The 21426-nt window shown below is 36.6% G+C and overlaps 1 protein-coding gene across 1 annotated transcript in view; it reads right to left on the bottom strand.

Moving 5' to 3' along the window:
• Positions 1–266: 266 nt before the first annotated feature.
• Positions 267–21426, bottom strand: part of LOC145985034 (NFX1-type zinc finger-containing protein 1-like) — a 52918-nt gene continuing 31758 nt past the window's right edge. Inside the window, exons 7-11 of the mRNA XM_083118548.1 lie at positions 17054–17219; positions 15551–15734; positions 13339–13565; positions 4177–4451; positions 267–1372 (exon numbers count right to left, since the gene is read on the bottom strand). Coding sequence (XP_082974674.1) covers positions 594–1372; positions 4177–4451; positions 13339–13565; positions 15551–15734; positions 17054–17219 — 1631 coding nt within the window. The 3' untranslated portion in view covers positions 267–593. The remainder of the gene's footprint in view (positions 1373–4176; positions 4452–13338; positions 13566–15550; positions 15735–17053; positions 17220–21426) is intronic.

Here is a 21426-nt window from a genome sequence, read left to right as displayed (position 1 = left end):
GGGAAACCTGATGGTAAGAGACCTGTAGGAAGGCCAAGACGAAGATGGAGGGACAACGTTGAGATGGACCTCAAGGAAATCGGTAGGGATGGAAAAGAGTATATAGATCTTGCTCAAGATAGGGAAAGATGGAAGGCCTGTGTTGCTGCAGTCATGAACCTTCGGGTTTAAGAAGGCTAGAGAGTTAGTTAGTTAGTTAGCCACAGTTTTAACTCACCCACCCCCATCCCCAGGAAAGAACTTTCTCTTTTCCAGCAGTGTAGCAACCTTCACTCTGTCTCACCTTCACAACTGTATCAATCGTACTAGTAGCAAATTTCAATTTCCTCTACGTTAAATCTCAAATGACCTTATGATCACAAAATTACACAATTCCTCTGACTTTCACACTAACGAATATCTTTTAGGCCAAGGTGCACAAATCAAGACACCTGGTCTCAAAACCTTTAATTAAGTATCACCATGAACACTGTAGTCCATGTTTTTAATTTTTCCATAGTTAACTAATAGAGAACACCACGTACTATGAACGATTCTTTGGCACCATAATACCTTCTTCCAACTTTGATCACTGGAGCTCACACACTTAAAATTCACTGAAGATTCATATCTGTACCTGGCCACGCTGGTCTATTTGTTCCATCCATTTCTGGACCAGCAAATCTGTTATCAGACAAAAGACGGTGTTGGGTTCCACCAACATTAGCCTTGCATTCAATGCACTGCGCAATTTCCATTGCACCTCCACAGTTCCCAATGAAGTAGTAGTGTCCGTTTGGACACTTGAAGCACCGGCCTGCACCATCCCTGGCAACCATTGCCTGTACGATCAAGTCCCGTTCCTTTTTAGTTACTCCTTGAACACCTGGTACGTTGCTTGATAACTCATCGAGAAAAGTGCTCAATGTGGAATCTGCCTTGGACGAGTACCGTTCAATACTGAAGAGAATATTTCTACACTCTTCATACATTCTTACTTTTTCGGCACCACAAACTTCCGTGATGTTAATTTTGCTTTGAATTTCATACAGTTGGTAGATCCGTTGCAAGCGACTCAATTCAAAGTTAAAATCTTCCAATTCCTGCTGACTTATGTAAAGTTTTCTTTCTTTAAAGTTCTTCAGCAGGTCTTCGATATGCTTGACCATTTTGTTATGAAACGCAAGCGTCAATTTTGAAGATGAATTTTCCATCAAAGTATTCATCTCCACAAGTATACTAAGACGAATATTATATGTCTGAATACTAAAATCGTCATGAATGACTCTCCTCATGTTGCGAATGGATTCATAATTAGGAGTACGACTTGCTACGTCATAACCAAACATCTGTGCAAAAGTTTCTTGTGCTACTTGATCTATCACAGACACACCTATATAAAATAAGACAATGTATCAGTATATAAATTTGAAACAAAGCAGTTGATATTTCTTTCATTTTCCTTGACAAACATGAGAGAGAAGAAAAATATTTTACAAATTACTTAATAATAATTTAAAAAAAAAAAAATGAATCCATAACACCAATTCTCTGATGTAAGTGCACCTACTACCAAACACATTCTTTTTAGACAAAAGTTTCTAAAATCCGCAGGTAAAAATCAACACTGGTGCTTACCAATTGCTCAGATGTAAAGCAGTTGAATATATTTCAAATTATGCATATGCCCCTACATCAGTGGCAAAGATATAATACAAGCATTGCTTGTATTATTAAAATATTATGTCCTGAACCTCATGTTTTTAGCCTTACGTAGTTTGCACTGAACTCAATTTTACAAAAATTTATGGCCACAAACTCCCTCAGAAACTTGGTGGCAAGCTCTGCTTTTGACTGCTATATGAGAAACCAATGCATGGAAATACAGTCAATAATGCATTCAGGCACACATGCATGGCGCAATTGTCTCTTCCAACTGTCAGGTTTTTTAACATATTACACCTAATATTTTTGAGGACTTAAATGTTCTGTCTTTTATCACAGAGTTTAACAGGATCAAGAGTAGTTTTTGAAGTTTGATTTAAGCCCACTTTATGCTCAAGATAGGCTAATCACAACTGAGCCTACTGTTCAAATTTGGATCTGAACAACTGTGCAATATACCTCAAAAGGGTATTGGACCCAGGACCCCTTGTGAGAATAGTTTCTTGTTTTCTTTACTTATGCACTTTATTCCTCATATGATCATTCAGTTTATCATGGCAATGGAAGGAATTATGAAAACAACAATAGACATGTTTTTGGGGTCTCTCTGCTGGATTAATGGTAATGCTGTAGCATTGTAATCAAGGGGTACCAGGTTCGATACCTAGTGACAAACCAGGCGTATGTGGGTTCAGTTTCCACTTTAAACTACTAGTCTAGTCCCAATTAGCCTATCTATGCATAAAGTGGAATGAAAAAAAATTCAACGACCTTCTATCCCAGGCCTGGACATATTATTTTTAAAAAACAATACGCTAATCTGTAAAACATAGTAGTCTGCTAGGTTCTGCCCACAGAATTATATATTGTTTATATAAAACAGTGCAAGTGTAGGTTAGAATTGATTCTCAGTGAGGTGAGATGCCCAACTGAAATTCGCTCCTCTCAACTCTAACTTCTGGATCCTCCATAGAATGCATCTGGAAATAGCTTTGAGCTTCCAGAAAATAGCGAAACCCAAACAAAAGCACAAGGAGACACTACCAGCAAAAAAACAGAAACACTATGTGTTTTCATGAAGACATAAACAAGCTGATCAAGAATAATAATTTATAATCAATCATGTTATAATTGGAAGCTAAAAATCATGATTTCCATACACAAAACAACACTCTACGGAAATTCTTTCATAGTCACAGCAATAAAAGAATGGAATATACTCCCCAACCACAGACCTAAGGGGAACAGCATCCTGCAACACACAAATCAAAGATAAAGAAACATTTACTATTCAAACAATAGTGACTGGCTTTGTTTGGCTGTAACTGGGCACCGTCGCTGGCTTATGCGAAATGTTCCAAAATTTCAATTGTAAATTCAATCAATGATACGGTTGTTCCATATATATGTGCTTATTTAGTACTTTTTACATGTAAAAATGTTTCTGATTTTGAAATATGTGTTTACTTTTTAATTTAAGGCAAGCAACCTAACCACACTAACTGAGCATTGCAAGTGTTAGATAGGCCTACATTTTGACTTGGGCACCATGGAAAAATCTTGAAACACTAAGGGCACCATGAAACGTCAAAGTTTGGGAACCCCTCCTGTAATGAATAGGAATGAGGTGCTGGTTTTAGTTTTAACTCTGCAAAAGTAGTACACTAATTGTGGGTTTACACTTAACTTTGAATTTGTAGGAATATATGTTCTATTTTTCATTATTTTAACTTTTCTATTGTAACAGTGATTTTCACAAAGTGTAATTTAAAGCGTCAACTGTAATATGTATTTGACAAGGGTTTGTTGTAAAAGAGGTTCTTGAGACCAAATCACACCCTCTTAATAAAGGCATTCTTATCTATTCTATTCTCTTCTATAATACAAACAATTTTAAATTTCATCCTTAAAATTGCAAATTGTAAAATGCATAAAAAACAATGACATTTAGGAGTTAGGGCAAAAATAGTATGGTAACTGTTGGGTATTTCCAGGAAGTGAAATGTCTGCACCTTACATAAACTGTTGAAAACTAACAACATATGCATAAAATTAAAATAAACAAAAGGGTGGGTTCAATACCAGGTGGAGGCAAATAGCGGTTCAGTTCACGCTTTAAGCTGTAGGTTTAGTCCAAATTAGTCTTACCTGTGCATAAAATGGACTTCAAGCAAAGAAACTCAGACTCATCAACAAGTCTTTATGTTTTATAGTTTGTTTGGTCACTATATTGAAAAAGTAACAAAGCAGGTTAATCAATAAATAGGTAATCCAAAACCATTTTTAATCGTATGTGGAATATTAGAAGGTTATTTAAATTCTACTATACTATACGAATAAGGTTATCATAAATTTTGAAAGGAAATATGGCTTTTTTTTTTAGCCCTATTACTTTCTTATAACATTTTGACAAATCCAGCGTTCTTATTTATAAAACTAACTGAGCAATGGGGCATATAACATTTATCATTAAATCTAGAATGTGATCATTTAGATTGAAGACACAATGTACATACAAATATGCATTTTTACCTTTTTTTGCTAGCACTGTCGTAAAAATGTATTCCTCATCTTCTTGCTTCACTGGAATACTTTTACTTTTACCAAATATTTTCTGTTTTATGTTGTGGAGATCAGAATAACATGCCTTTATCACATTTCCATATCGATAATTTCTGGTAATGGTTGTCTTGCATCTTGGACATGTTTTTATTGTAATTTCTTCATGGCCTTCTGTGGGCTGGCACAACCAATATTCTAATCCCTCTGATTCAATTGTATGGCCACAATCTTCTAAGTACACAAATCTAGAACAATAAAAAAATTGCTAGTGTGAGGGCAACATATGAAAATCACTACTGCAGAAGTGCGATCAATTTCAGACAAAAAAACAAAAATCACATAAAATTAGGTATAATATGAAATCTATAAGACGACGTAAGTGAGTTAATAAATTGTTTCCGCGAAACTTACTTGTAAATGTTGTATTAATATTGGTGGCCTCTGCCACCATCCACTTGGGAATTACCACATTGAGTTCCCAAGTGGATGGTGGCAGAGGCCACTGAAATTTATACAACATTTACAAGCAAGTTTCGCGGAAATAATTTAGTAACTTACTTACATCGTCTTATTATCAACAGCTTCTTTTTATTCCCCCTAACATGAATGGAATCTATTGTTTACTAGAATTGTACATCACTATATATATGAGACAATACTTTACAACACATATTGTTACATTTACAAAGCAAATCACTAAATTCTAGTTAAAAACAAACAAAACACACGAACAGCCTGATAAAAGACACATTAAAAGTTTGTACAAGCTTTCGACTCCATCTCAGAGTCATCATCAGGGCTGGTCGAGAGATGACGCAAGTGATACGGTTGTGATTTCACTGACACTCTTCGCCATCTTTCGACCAGCCATAATAATGACTCCAAGATGGGAGTCGAAAGCTTGGACAAACGTTTAAAGTGTCTTTTAAGATGCTGTTCATGTGCTTTGTGTTGGTTTTAACTAGTATGTTGCTGGCACGTGATGTAAGAAGTTTTTTGTTCTCATAAAATGATTAACGTTGTACCACATACTTGTATTCTTAAAGAAAATGTTGAACCAGCCTTGGTTCTTCATCAGAGAAGGAAAGGAAAATTAGCAGTTCACTAAAGGTTAAATTAGAGTTGAGTTTGAGTGAGTTTTGTTTTAGATTCCTTTTCATCTCTGCAGTAATCTTGGATTTGTCACTTAGTGTATGCAGAGCACACAAATCACAACAATGAACATTCATACCTAAGTGCACTATTCACTATCTCCTGAACTACAACGGCTTCTGTGATGATCTCTATAACCATTAGCGTTCTTTTGCTTTTCAGTAGGATCTGTGGCCAGGAGAGTTATGGAATTGTTGCTGTTATAGAGGTGTTCTGTGGTTTTAAATATATCTGCACTTTACGTAACCTGGTGCTCTCAAAGTCTAGTGGTTTCTAACAGCCGAGCGATTCCCAAACCACCAAAACACTTTACACTCCTATTACTAGCATGCACGGTCGACCTAAAGGGTTGGCTCAATGATGCCTCACGGAGATATCTTGTATGTGCAATTTATTTACACACCTCCCCTTCTCTGTATATAGAACATTGTATTACAGCTCCAGTACAAATACATTCCAGGTTGCCTATAACGGAAGAATGACATTTTAGGATTTAGCAAGTGCTAACCCCTCTCTCACAGTTTATCGTGCAGGAGTCCCTACATACGGTGCTCATAAGTGCAAACTAGCTGGTCAGCGCTCTCCAACTGTATGCTGGAATTGACTTCAACTCGACGTCATCTTAAACTCAAAGAACCTCTATCAGTGTGTCTCTCTGTATCTCTCTAACGAGTCGGAACCGGGTATTTATACCTCCAACTACATTGGCCAGTCTCCACCCACTGGGGTAAAGGCCCTTTTCTTAGTTTTAACAAGAAAGCAATTTGGGGGGGGGGGGTAGGGTGGTAACCATTGAATTCCCTGGCTACCGAGCAAGAAGCAACCTTGGAAGAGCATTTACAAACATATAAAATGTTACACATTAGTTTTCCCATTTCACAGCTGTGTGCATTAAAGCCATGCAGCAAGGAGTGGTGTACAGAATAGGTGAGACAGAATATCTTTACATCTGCTATTTAGCTGTTGACCATGGGCATTGAGGGCATCTCTTCCAAGTTGGCAGTAACAATGACATTCATATTCTTTACAGTTTCAAGTCACTCTACACCAGGCATGTCAAACACGCGGCCCGCGGGCCGCATGCGGCCCTCGATATATTTTTGTGCGGCCCCTTTGCTATTACCTGTTTTTAAATAGTAGAGCCTTCAGATGTAGTAGTTGCCAAAATATCTGTGTTATTATATAAGACGATGTGAAATTTCACACGTTTTCCTCTTGGACAGGATATACCCGTCGGTAGGTGAAAAAAGGTGGTCATGTTGCATTATTGGGGTGGTTGACGAATGTAGTGATTACCAGTTGTTTAGAGTCCAAGGCTAAGTCGTCTGCCTGCGCAGTTTTCCCTCCGGAATCTAGAATGAGGGGAGGGTAGAAGGGAAAGAGGAACAAGCTGCCATCGCCCGAAAACCTACTAAAGTAGCTCAAGAAAGCAAAGCTGCGGTACGCGCAAGCTACGCATTGTCGGAGTTGATAGCTAAACACTCAAAACCTTTTGCCGAAGGCGAGTTTATTAAACGGTGCTTGGTAAAAGCTGCTGAAATAGTTAATCCTGTAAGTGTAAAAGCTTTTCAAGGCATTTCACTATCCCGCAACACGGTTGCTGAAAGAGTAACCGAACTGGCCTGTGATTTGAGTGATCAAATTGAAACAAAAGTGTCAAATTTCATTGCTTATTCCATCGCTTGTGATGAGAGTACAGACATTGGTGGTGTAGCTCACTTAGCTGTGTTTCTTCGTGCTTGTGATGAGGAGCTATTGGACATTGTACCGTTGCATGACACTACTACCGGTGAGAATATATTTATTGCTGTTTGTGAACTTTTGCGGAAGTATGATTTACCTGTGTCAAAGTTATCCTGTGTAGCTACGGATGGTGCCCCTTCAATGACGAAAAAAAAACAATGGTTTTGTGACAAAATTGCAAAATGAATTTCGTGAAACCTGCGATAAACACATGTTCCATCATGTGCATTGCATTATTCACCAAGAGGTCTTGTATTCAAAAGTAATCAACATGGAAAGTGTGATGAAGCCTGTGAAAAAAGCTATCAACTTCATAAAATCTTGTGGCTTAAACCAGCGACAATTTTCTGCTTTCTTAGCAGATTTAGAAAGCGAATATTCTGGAGTGCCCTACTACACAGAAGTGCGCTGGCTATTGTGTTCTATGGTTCTTGAAAGATTCTGGAACTTGAAAGATGAAATATGGCAATTTTTGGAAATGAAAGAACAAGACACCAGCCTTTTTTCGCAACTAACGTGGTTACAAGATCTTTCCTTTCTTGTTGATATAACGAAACACTTGTCAGATTTAAATTTGAAACTGCAAGGAAAAGATCAATTAATCACCAATATGAATGATGAAGTCAAAACATTCGAGCGTAAGTTATTGCTTTGGGAAAAACAGTTAAGAAACGAAGACTTGACGCACTTTCCAACTTGTTCTAAATACAGATCAAGTTCAAAGGACCCTGTTTTGTACAAAAAGTACGCCGAAAAAAATCAGGTCTTGAATACTGAATTCGGGAAAAGGTTTCACGATGTTCGTTCTTTCGAAGACAAGATCTCCTTGTTTTCAGCCCTGTTTACGACTGACGTACAAAAAGTGGCAGCACATTTGCAGATGGAAGTAATTGAAATTCAGTGCGACTCAACTTTGAAACAAAAGTACAGCGAAGTGGGTATCCCTGACTTTTACAAGTACTTTCCTGCACGTTTTCCAGAAACCCGGAAATTTGCGTGTGAAATAATTTCCATGTTCGGTAGCCCTTACCAGTGTGAAAAACGTTTCTCACTCGTGAAAGGAAACAAGTCACCAACGAGATCCAAATTTTCAGACGTTCATCTTAGCTGTGTTCTGAAAGTAGCTGCTTTGAAAAGATGTCTCCTGATATTGATAAGTTGGTGGCAGAAAAAAGATGCCAGCTGTCAGGCAAGAAGCAATGATCAAGTTTCAATGAATGTTCAATATACTTTATTAAGTGTTATGTTAGTCATTCTTTAAAATAAAGTAATAAAGATAATTTTTTTTTTTTTCCTTGCGGCCCGCCCTATCTAACACTACTGACTATTTGGCCCAGTTCATATTTTGAGTTTGACATGCCTGCTCTACACTATATACATTGAAACTATATACTATATTACTGTTGGAGATTTATCTATAAAACTAACCACATTTATTCTCTCTTTATGTCTATTTTTATGTTTGCATATAGCTTCAATTGTTTGTGTGTGTATATCAAATGCCATAAGAAACCTGCACTCCCATTGGCTAATTCATTCTGAGCACGGTGTCTTGTTACCGCCATATCTTTGCACTCTACAGTTTCAGTGTGCGTGGAAACCGTTGCGGACAGTTATGGATATCGTAAGCCTAACGTGGCTATGTTTTTAGTGGCATGTTATCGTGACACCAGCTGCAAACTTTATGTAAACAGTTTTCCCTAGACAGGAGTGCAGGGAAGTGTGATTTCGTGTTGTGTGTATAAATTATAATACATAGTTATGGTTATCAGTGTGTACCTGTATTTTTCTTTACAACTCGCAACCACAACCTCCACCATAACAACTGGATTATACTGTTTGAAATAGAAGCTCCAGAGGAACCCTCCAGGATGAGAGACAACCCCGTGTTATTCAGATGATGAGAAGAAGCACAACGAAGGAGAACAAGACAAGAACATCGTTCCCTACAAGACACACAAGAAATACATCCGGAGGATTCTTCCCAGGGTTTAGATATGTCTAAAATTAACCCTTGATTCCCAACTAACTAAAATTACGCTAATATTCTATTTGATACACGTAACATTTTTTTTCTCCTTTGACTTTCTTCTCTATACATATGTTTTTTTTTCTCTTTTTCTCCTTCTTTTTCCTCTCATCTTCTAACTCTTCAATATACGAAATTTCCTGACGTTCCCAGAGGCAACACCTCCTGAAGTCCTCAGGAAAGCCTTTCTTCCAAGTCAATACTGAAGAATTATCAGTACCCGACTACCCCATGCTGGTTTTCCCACATGATAGTCTTTATATTTTCACTCACTAGCCTAGAAACATAATTCTTCTTTATCCTCAGCATGTTGAAGACATTTAAATTAATTAATGTTATATGTGCTAATATGAAATAATGTTACGGTATTTCACAGTTATTGACCCATTATCACCCATAACCATGTATATACATTTAAATTATACTTAATTTACTTTAGTCTAATTGCTACTATTAAACAACCAAAGGTACTCACTCTCTTGCTATTATTAGTTTCCACACTAAACCACTAACATAAAAAAATATCAAAAAAGGAAAAAAAAAATAGAAAAATATAAATACCTCTTCCAGTATGTTCCATCATCAATGAAAAATGCTGAAAGTCTAGTTGTATCATTTGTATTAATTATATTAATTGTATTATTTGTACAATAAACATTGTTTTTCTGGATTTCTGAACAACGGTGTACATGTAATGTTCATTTTAAATAAATAAAGAAATAGAGGAAAAGTAAGATGGGGGGGGGGGGGGGCTAAATTCAACAGATATGACATCCTGGTGTAAACTTCAGGTACCAGGACAAAAAGCACTTACACCTGAATGTATGTGGGTGGAGGTTGGGCTACTTTCGGGGGTTCCCTTTCTTATTTATTAATCTCACTATATTACATTATATATTAACATGTTGACTGTCACAATAGAAGAAAAATTCCCTGAGGTCACGATGTTTTATTACAAGAATATAATAAAAACATTGAAAGCAACATGTTTCTTGATGATTTGATGGAAAAAATGTAATTGTAATTTATTTTATTGGCACGAGTCATAAGCAACTCATGCAGTGCTAGAATCAATTTGGGTTATATTTATTACACGAATATTACGTTGCACATCACGGGAGTTATATTTGGGAGAATTCACACCAAAGAAACACGTAACATGCAACACGCAACACACAACACGAGTGTTTCACACCGAAGAGACAAGATGCACACGGCAAGCGACACTGCTTTCTTTGGTCAATTTGCATGATGGTACCAATATAATTGCATTAATCATTTTATTAGTCACCCGAAAATAACATAACAATAATCATTTTATTAGTCACCCAAAAATAACGTAACAAGAGACATTGTTACATGTAAAATGCGTTGTAAAATTTGTGCAAGTTATTGAAACTTGGGAGAGGCATGTTGCGCACAAGAAAACTGAGAAATGATATGCACTGACCTCAAACTGTATACGCTAGACTTTTCAGCCTGAATAAAGTGAATATCTAAACACTAGAGAAATGGTTCTCAACCTTTGAAACCATGTCACACTTTTTTTTTTTAAGTCAATGCCCTTAACCGAAGAATTTTTCTCGTAAATCTTTACAGGATTTAATATTTTCTGCATGAATTAACATGTGCCTATGAAATTAAATATTGATACATAAATTCTAGCATAATCATAAGAGTAATAATAGTTTGATTATGTGTGTAGGATTGTTGACAAATATAAAAATATGGAAGACAAAGTGGTAACGTCGTCTTCTTGTAATTAAGTGATCCAGGGTTCGATAACCGGGGAGGCACCGGGCAGATCCAGTTCTGATTAGTCTATTTGTGCATAAAGTAGACTTAAAAAATGAAAACTCACAACTCAAATATGATATTTGGATTATGATAGTTGTCAACCAGTTTCAGCAGAACATTTTGGTGTTCAGTATAGTTGATACGACGGCACGGTATCGAGTTGCAGCCCGGCGGTTGAAAAACAATGCACTAGAGTACTTTACCATGTTGACTAATATATTTTGGATTAAAGTGCCTCCATAAGCTAACTTTTTCAAATAAAAGCAGTCAGGTATATGGCCAAAACACGGCCTCTTTTCACGATGTTGAAGGCAAATTACAGCCGATAGATAACTGCATCAAAAAACTTGATAAAGCAAAATGAACGTTGTGTTTAAATCTTAAAACATTTTATATGGATACTTTATTATATCAACAAATTAGAGGTTCAAGCATAATGCCAGTTGTGCTCTCTTCTAGTCTAAATACAGCTTGTTGGAATGAAGCATTCGCTGTGCATGCGCGAACAACAAACTGAAGCAACACGATGCACGGTATTGAGAAAACGGGACTAACTGAAGCAACACGATGCACGGTATTGAGAAAACGGCACAGTCCGAGAGGCACGTAAGCGACACGTGCATCTTGCCGTGTTTCTTCGGTTCGAAAAGTTGCATTGATTACCGAGTGTCGCATGTCGCGTGTTTCTTTGGTGTGAATTCTCCCTTAGACTCACAGCATATTTATTGTTCTTTTTTTTTCAAGTATAATTTTTTCTGAGTATTGTTATTATTTTTTTTCTGAGCATTCAGTCTTTTGTTATTTGTAACATGACTCTGCATATACTATTCCATATCGATCAAGGGCTGGTCAGCAATAAATCAAGTCCAAATGCACAATCGAAAAAACTTGAAAAATGTTCAGGAGTGAAAATGTTTCTCTGTTTACTTGTCAGATTTAAGTAAAATTTAAAGGCAAAATTAATTATGAAAGAATCTATTCATCCACGCTTTTTATATTGTTTGTATTAATTGTAACAACAACAGCATCACTAAATAAGATTTTCATGAACCAAATGCAAATTCTTGTCCACGGGGCCACTCTTCATGTAACATGTATGTTATAGCACGGTAGCGAGAGTTGGCGGTGAACCACCACAAGGCTCCAAAGGTAAAAACATGTGAGTTAAATATGTTTCACAAGGTCTCGGGCATAAAACTAGCATGAGTTAAATACAACTCTCGTGGCAGCTAACATGCTGAAAAGCATGTAAAAAGTAAATTGGTTAAGTTTTCTGAGTCATCTTAAATTTTTAGCTCAAAAGTGGAAGATTTTAACTTGCCAAACCCGTTTAAGGAAATAGTGAAGGTCAGTACCATCAGGAGGAGGGGAGGGAAGACAAGAAGAGTAGGTCACAGAATGAAGGGGAGGGGAAGAAACAACCAGTTATGATACCTGGGGAGGTACAGCAAGGTGGAAAAATCTGTTTTTCTAGGAAGAAACACAGATATTCCTTAGAAGTGTAGAGTGACTGGTCATGTAAGGTTGTGTGTTTATCTTGGCCTGAATAAGTTCTGGGAAACCAGGATGAAATTGTGCAAGAAAAATAAAATAAAAACCACTTAAGATAACTGTATACATATTATTTTGCATCTAAGCCTACACCAGTTAACAATAGTGATTCATGTTCAGTACACACACAAGGGTGCCCGAAGGATTTTTTTAGGGGGGGGGGTGCAGAATTGTAGAAATGTTTTATTATTATTATTATTAATATTAGCACTTTGTTTATGAACGAACAGTTCTTTTTCTTTTTGTACTTTTTTCACAATGCACAGATATGAATCAGAGTCAGAGACCACTTAATCTACTGTTCTTCATGATACCTCTGATCCATGTTTTTACGTGCCAAAGGATACTGTAAAATAATAATAACAATAATGATGATGATGATAATAATAATAATATTAATAATAGTTGCTGTAACTTACGGCCTGTAAGTCACAGAAAACAATTTTTTTTCTTATAAAATATCGCTACAATTTCACAATTCAAATTACATTAAATCTTTTCACAAATGTCAGGGGGGAAGTGCCTCTTCTGCCCCCCCCCCTTTTGCAGGCATTCTTGAACACAAAAATAATTTGAAACAAGTGATCAGCGATACTTACTTAAACCACAGTAATGTCAATAGCGTCCAGAAAAAAGAAGAGGAGGCTGGGTGAGCTCCAGACACACATACACTGACAATAATGAGAATGTTCCCACCTGTGATCACTCATTTCAGGAATTAAACCTTGGTTTTATTATAGAAACGTCGGATCAATGAAATCCATATTATGGAAATTGTGTTGTAAAAGTATCATGTCCTAAAAATATGTATGTATCTTGCATATAATGATAATAATAAACAGCCTATTTCCTACTCTTACCTCGAATCTTCTTCACTTTCTGTGCCAAGCAGGAAGAATTCTTCAGTCAGTTCATAGACATCACAGGTTCTGCACAGAGGTGGACATGGCTCACCACAATATCCAATGCATGGATGACCACAACCCTTTAGTGTTTTCTTACAAGGCTCATTGCAAGGAGGCCTGTCACACACCTCATAACATCGTTTGGTACACTTATAGTGTTCACATTTCCACTCGCATTTCTCCTAAAACAAAAGACCAATTCAATGAAATAATTGTCAGCCATTTCCTGCTCTTGAGCAAGGAACTCACAATACCATCTTACAGGAAGTTTTATACTACTTGACCAGTTTTGTTGAGTTTCACTCAAAATTAATTTATAGAAATATAGTTAAATTGTTAAAAAAAATAAAAATATTGGCTACTTTATCATTACACCAGTATACATACATTAGATAAATTGTGGGATGATGAATATTGATTAATTCATCTCTACTAAGAGACATGCTAAATTGACTCAATGGTCATCTATTTCTAAAATGCCAGTGTTCTACAAGGGGTAGTTTCAAAATAAGTTCTGCAGTATTAATATGTCAGAGGCGATGTAGGGGTGGGGAAAATAATATTGTAAGCAGTTAAGAGCACTTGTCTGAAGAGTGTATTCCTTTCATTTACAGGAGCACACAGAAGTGAGCAACAACCAAGGAAAGTGTGTTTGTTTTGCTACGGTGGGAATTGTAATGGCATCACAAAGATGAAGGGATTATTTTTGCTACAGTTTCTTGAAGGTGGAACGTGTGATTGGCTACAGACAATGCAACACACCAACATGGTTGAAAGCAGCCAGATCTTCTTATTTCTTGTGGTCTACTTTTTGATGACCTCACAACCACCTGGTCATTTGTCAAAGTTAGATTGGGATCAACTAGACACTCTCTAGTCCTGACATGACACTCATTTCACAAGATGGATTTTTCTGTGTTAGTACAGTGAGTCTTTTTACCCACAATATAATTTGTCACAAGAATGAGCTTCCACATTTAACAACAATTATGAGAATACATTAAACTTTTAAAATTCTTCACATTTTCACCAATTCCTACACAAGTGAATATATCATTTCTTTTACACACAGATATGTATCAACAAAGAACGTTCCTCTTCCTCGAATTATTACTGGACTTCATTATTGTATTGAATGTTCACTATATTATTAGGGTGACGTCCTCTTTTATCTGGACATGTCCTCCTTTTTAGGTGGCTGTTCTGTGTCTGTGCGGATTTTTTAAGAATCGGTCAATGTCCTCCTTTTTTGGAAAAATGCTTCCACCCATAACAATCAACCAGGTGTTATTTTACATGTAAAGCATATCACTTGAGGCGCGATAAGTATTCTAGCAATGGTCATTGAGCACCTGGGAGTTCAACCACTATCATCTTGTTCAAATCAGCCTTCAACGCATCCCAGACTGCAGTTCCTTTTCGAGTCATACATACGCGACACAGAAACGCGTAATGAGAAATTTGATTATTAAGTAATATTTACATTTATGAAATACCAAAAGGGGCCTCCCCGATGGCGCAGTGGTAGCATCGTCGCCGTGTAATCAAGGTGTCCTGGCTTCGATACCAGGTAGAGGCACATAGTTGTTCGGATCTCACTTTAAGCTGTAGGTCCAGTCCCGATTAGCCTTACTGTGCAAAAAGTGGACTGAAAACACCAAATCAATCGATCAATCAATGAAATGCCAAAGTGCCTCCGTGGTGGAGTGGTTAGCACAGAGTGCCACGATGCAAAAGGCCTCTGGTTCGAATCCCAGAACTGGAAAACAGTGGCGGATTCAAAAGTTACAGCTGGTAGGGGTGAATTTCAGTTTGGTATCTCATCCCACAGAAAATCAATTCCAACCTACAGTTGCACTAGTCTATACAAAGGAGAAGAAGTACTATAAACAGGAACAATATTGTTTTGCAAAAATAGGGATCCATGGCTGGAATAGATTGTTGTTATATGTTGGAAGAAGCACATTTTATCTATTTATGAAATTAATGGTAATGACAAATGTGCTGCAATTTTTTGCATTTTGCGGTGTCCTCTTTTTTTATGTCCATGTCGTCCTTTTTCGCCATGCCCTGCCCTCTTTTTTGAATGTGTGTGTCTGGTCACCCTATATATTATGATCATTTATACTATGTAAGTACTGACTACAGACACAACTACTTCACTTACCTTGCACTCAACACAAAGCTGCCCACATTTATTTGGACATTGTACAGATTTATAGACATGTATGCAGGGAAAAGGTTGCTTGCAGTTCTTCTTATTGCACGTCAGCTTCTTATCGAGATGCCAGCAACGATATCCACATCTCTTATTGCACGGTGGGCAGACTCTTGCACATGGCACAGAACAACTGTAAAAGAAGTAAATCACTGTGCAGTCACCAAGAGAGAAATAGACTCGGTAGTGAACTTAAAGAAACTAATTCAAATGCATTTCTGTGATGATTAGTAATACCTGCTCAAATATTGCATATCGTTGAAGATAAAAAGCCACAGACAGTTTCAGATATTTTCAATACTCTAGAATTTATAGTAGTAATATAATTTATAAAGAACTTGTTGTTGTGCAGCATTTAAACAACAAAATCACAGATACATTTTGTTCCCAAACCTTGTAAACTTATTTTACATTACTTTTTAACACTGCTGGGTTAATCTCAACGCTGAGAATTTCATGACACAGAGGAAGAACAAACTGGTTGGGACTCAAACACAGAACCTTTGATGAGACGATCCTCATCAAACAAATAAGTATAAAACATAGGCTACATCGCAGTCGGTGAGAGACTGTATGAGAGCTGCAATCTTTAACCTAGAACTGTCCTAAAACAGCTGCATTGCAACTGCACCAGATTACAGCTCCATGCCACGTCTTCCTGCCTGTGCGTGTGTGTGTCACTCTCCGACCACTAGTGCTGCGTATAGGCACCATTGGAGCTTTTTTCAGGACATCCCTTGTATATAAACTTTCAGAAGCTGTTATTAACAGTGTGTTCCTATTTTAATGTGTTGGCAGCTAAATCAGGTACCTATGCAATGCAATTCTATAAATTCCTTGCATTAAATTTCTAATACCTACATACCCTTTTCGTCAGCAATAATGGTATAACTGCATGTTGTGAGTTTCACAGTACTTCACTTGGATATACTGATACTGAAGCAGAAATCCCATTGATAATGTAAGGAAATATGAAACTCTCTTTTGTACAATTCAATTGTTTCACTTATATGCAAGAGTGAAGTTGTTTGCTTTACAGAGAAGAGAGAAGTAGCTTTATGCATCGAAAAATATGTCCGCACTGTCTGGCAAGCAGAGGGTTCCAAACCTCAGTGGAAATATCAACATATAATACCGAGAATGTATAAGGAGACTGATCAATTACAAATTGTATTTCTTAATCAATCACTCTTCACTCTTATCTCATTTAGTCGTAACTTTAAAAATAATCAAGTATTTTATTTTAAACTTACTGCGTATGATAAAATTCCGTAATCCTTCCCTAGCTTGTGAATTGTAATAATTTTCCAAATTCACTATTTTGCTGTTTGAATTCAAATCATAGAAAATAGAGAAATTAAGTTAATTTCATAGAATATAATATTGGTACTTAACAAATCCATACCTGGATCAGTGCATTAATAATGGTAATTATAAGGCCTGTATTCTCACCTGTGCCCACAGATTAATGTTCTTCCACACTTTTCTGCACAAGGTTGATGAATACGTCCCTGCATACATCCCCCGCATGATCCTTTGCACTGATGTCCACATTGCAAAACAGTTCCACAAGGCTCCTTACAATGAGCCAGCAAAGTTTCGGATTTTGGGTTGAGGTCTGCAATAAAAGAAAAGCATAAAATCTTGACATATATTACTGGTGCGATCATTTAATTACATTCAGATCTCAAGAAAGTTCCTTAAAGATAAATTCCATAATGGATGAACAATTTTGCATATAAGGATAATGTACTAATACCACCCTTCCTTCCCTGCTTATGAGAGAAACAGTATGGGATGCAATCTTGAATCTGTACTGCATGGTTGCATGCATACAGCATATAAAATGCCATTCAAGGTGACCACTGTAGGACCATGATAAAATTCATGTATAATTCCCAGTTTTCAAGGCGAATTTTCCAAAACTTCTGTCTTCTCTATTTCAACCTTACATATTACTGCCTTTTACCACCCACACACAAATATATTAACAATATAAAGAGCCTCTGTGATTCCAATGCATTCAAAAATTCTAATTTAATTTCATTAAACATTTCCCGGCTATAACCGGAAACCCTATCCTAAGCATTTCCCAACTCCCGAGAGCACTATACATGGGGTTAACAACCTGTCTCAGGAGGAGAAGCCAACAAGCATGCCAAGGGATAGAGATCGGGTTGCAAGAGCGCGACAGTGCCGGATGCGGAGAATCGACCACAGGGCTGCCCAGAAGCCGTGGGGCCCAAGCCGGGGTCTGTCCAGAGGCGAAATGCCTCAGGCCAGCCAGCGGGACCAGCACCGAACCGACCGTTCCAGCATCCAGGGATCCTGAGATAAGTACCTGCCCCTTTTATGGTGCTAATCCCTTCACCCCTAGCTACTCCCTTTTATTAATATATTGGAGTGTTTACGAAATAAACGAAATAATAACTATTCAATTTGTGTTACGTTACGTTACCTGCTCTAACTCTGGCTCGTTGCCCGTTGGTCAACGTGTCCTACCCTCTAATACAGAGGGTGAAATAGATCGTAACGTGGTGAATGGCACCTGGGTTAAAACCCGGTAGAATGTAGCTCTTAACGTGGTAAGAGGCACCTGGGTTCCAACCTGGTAGAATATAGCTTGTAACGTGGTGGGTGGCACCTGGGTTCAAACCAATTAGCAAGCAGAGTAACGTAGACTACAGTGTAGAGATTGATTCATTATAATACAGTAATTTAAATAAAAGTAAGTGCTAATATTAACGGAACTTAACGTAATATAATTATAAAACCGAGCTTAAATAAGAAAAGCTAGTGGAATATAGCACCACTTAAAGAACGTAGCGTAATAAAGCAAAAATAAGATATCAGTTAAAAAGGAAACTGTATTATTTAAAATACATCATTTAAGGGGAGGAATTTACATTCACCATTTCACATACGGGTCAATCCATATGAAGTCATACAACATGGTTGCTTGACAATTTTTAAAAAAGTTTATTTCTTGTGTCGTGTGAGCCTCATATGTTGACAGTTCAGAACCACTGTTATTTTATTTTTACTATCAACGATTTGAAGATGGCGAGCACTTTTTTATCATGGTGCATGTCATTTTCTCCATTTGTAAGCATCAGCGGCAAATTTTTTATCTCAGCTCTGGTAAGTCCTATGACAATGAGACAAAATCTGTGATGTTAAGCACATTATAGGCTACAATTATATTTCTGTGTAATTTTCTAAATATTATTCCTTCATAATAAATTTTAAGGTCAAAATTGTGTATTTTAATTGCTCAAAATGACATTTTTGGACATTTGTTTTAGGGAGGAGGCAGTTTGTTTGACACTTGAATTTTTTTGTGCAAATACCTGTGTACCAATAGTGTGTGCCAAAATTATTAGAAGCTTGAGACTTTAATCCTTTTTTTTCTACAGGGTCATAAGCATGTACTTTTTGTTAAAAAAGTCCAAGTTCAGGATTAAATATCTCTGGTGGGCAGTTGTTTAAAAATCTGAAATTTGTACACAATACAGTACTCCATGATAAGTAACTTTAGTAAAATAATTGAGTTTGAAATTCAATTGGTTTAAGAGATACAAAACGTGAAAAATTCAATATTTTGCATTAAATATGGTATGCCTAATTTCATTTCTTATTAACATTTTGTGTTAAAAATTTTGCAAACTGTAATTTGGAATGTCAATGAACAACATTACAATCCTGAAATGGATCTACAGTAAAGTATATATACGAGGGCATGCTGAAAAGTAAAGCTTCCTATGTTTTAATTTTCTTTGTTACCTTGTAAACGCCTTTTGGATTTTGAGCAACCATACATTGCACTTATAAGACTTTCCCGCCTCTCCATTGAAGATTTCAAACTTCTATCACCGGGGGGTGATGAACTATTGCGAGGAAAATGGCAGCATGCAATGTTGGTGAAGCACCTGAAGTAGCGTGCAGTTATCGAGTTTCTAACCGCAGAAAATGTGCTACAAATTGACATTCATCTGAGACTGAAGACATTTTATGGGGATGACTGTGTAGACATCAGTACCGTGCGATCTTGGGCTGTTCCTGCTCATAAAGAAAACCATAGCTGAACACGATTCCGATAACCTCCATCAGTTGCAGTTCGCGGCCATCCACTCCATTCTCTCACATACGCTGAGAATTCTTCAGCTTGGGTTTTCTATATGAGCATGAATAGTCCAGGATCATACAGTACTAATATCTATGCATTCATCCCTACAAAATGCCTTTAGTCTTAGATGAATGTCAATTTGTAGCACATTTTCTGTGGTTAGACGATAACTGCACTTTACTTCAGGTGCTTCAAGAAATGAAATTACGCTTACCATATTTAATGCAAAATATTGAATTTTTCACGAGTTTTGTATCTCTTAAACCAATTGAATCTCAAACTCAATTATTTTACTGAAGTTACTTATCTTGGAGTACTGTATTGTGTACAAATTTCAGATTTTTAAACAACTGCCCACCAGAGATATTTAATCCTGAACTTGGACTTTTTTAACAAAAAGTACATGCTTATGACCCTGTAGAAAAAAAAGGATTAAAGTCTCAAGCTTCTAATAATTTTGGCACACACTATTGGTACACAGGTATTTGCACAAAAAAATTCAAGTGTCAAACAAACTGCCTTCCCTCTAAAAAAAAATGTCCAAAAATGTCATTTTGAGCAATTAAAATACACAATTTTGACCTTAAAATTTATTATGAAGGAATAATATTTAGAAAATTACACAGATATATAATTGTAGCCTATAATGTGCTTAACATCACAGATTTTGTCTCATTGTCGTAGGACTTACCAGAGCTGAGATAAAAAAAAGTTGCCGCTGATGCTTACGAATGGAGAAAATGACGTGCGCCATGATAAAAAAGTGCCCGCCATCTTCAAATCGGTGATAGTAAAAATAAAATAACAGTGGCTCTGAACTGTCAACATATGAGGCTCACACGACACAAAAAATAAACTTCTTTAAAAATGGTCAAGCAACCATGTTGTATGACTTCATATGGATTGACCCACACTCAGACTCGAAATACATATACAAACATAAGTCACAAATGTTACAGGATACATTAGCCTACGAAAACTTGTTAATTGTACAAGAATTTTAAACTTTTACTAATCAACTTCAAGATAACTTATCATGCAACAATCTTCCATCTGTCAGAGAGATTGTTCTTCATCTGCAAAGGACACTAACAAAGTAAACAGATTTAGAAATTTCTGTTTTATTTTCCATGCAGCTTTATTTTACTTCCTTGATAAAAATAAAAGCTAAACTGTGAAAAACTTGCCTCAGATTGGATTAATAAAAGTTGCAATTTTTCATGTCTACGGATGAAAAAAATTATGCAGAATCTACACATAATACCCGGAGGCAATAATTTAGGTATAATTCCCAGAATTCAACGAATTCCCAGTGAGTAAGCCACCTTGCCATTTTTTGAAGGCTCACATCTACCAAACAAGGTCTTAACTAGTAAAATGTTAACCAAGTAAAGTTGTTCATCTCAATGTCCTCTATATGCAACGAATGCTTGTCCATGTTGTCTCAACAAAACAGCCCATATTTTGACACTTATGATATTGGTAGGAATAATTAGTATGAGTATTCATGGACACCGGGACAAAAAATATAAACAAGAAAGTGTGCTGAAGTGGGATGTGTATTAATTAATAATTGTGTGAAGGTGTCCATAGCATTTTATTTTCAGAGGAATGGATGGTGGCATGCCATTTCTCAGTTATTGTGATTTTGCAACTATCTACTACTCTCATTTGCAATTATCAGACCTTAAAATAATAA

The sequence above is a fragment of the Lepisma saccharinum genome, chromosome 1, assembly GCF_977018435.1.
Source record: "Lepisma saccharinum chromosome 1, izLepSacc3.1, whole genome shotgun sequence".
NCBI classification, from domain to species: domain Eukaryota; kingdom Metazoa; phylum Arthropoda; class Insecta; order Zygentoma; family Lepismatidae; genus Lepisma; species Lepisma saccharinum.
Note: the sequence above shows the minus strand (reverse complement) of the source record. Positions and strands in the feature narration are given on the sequence as shown.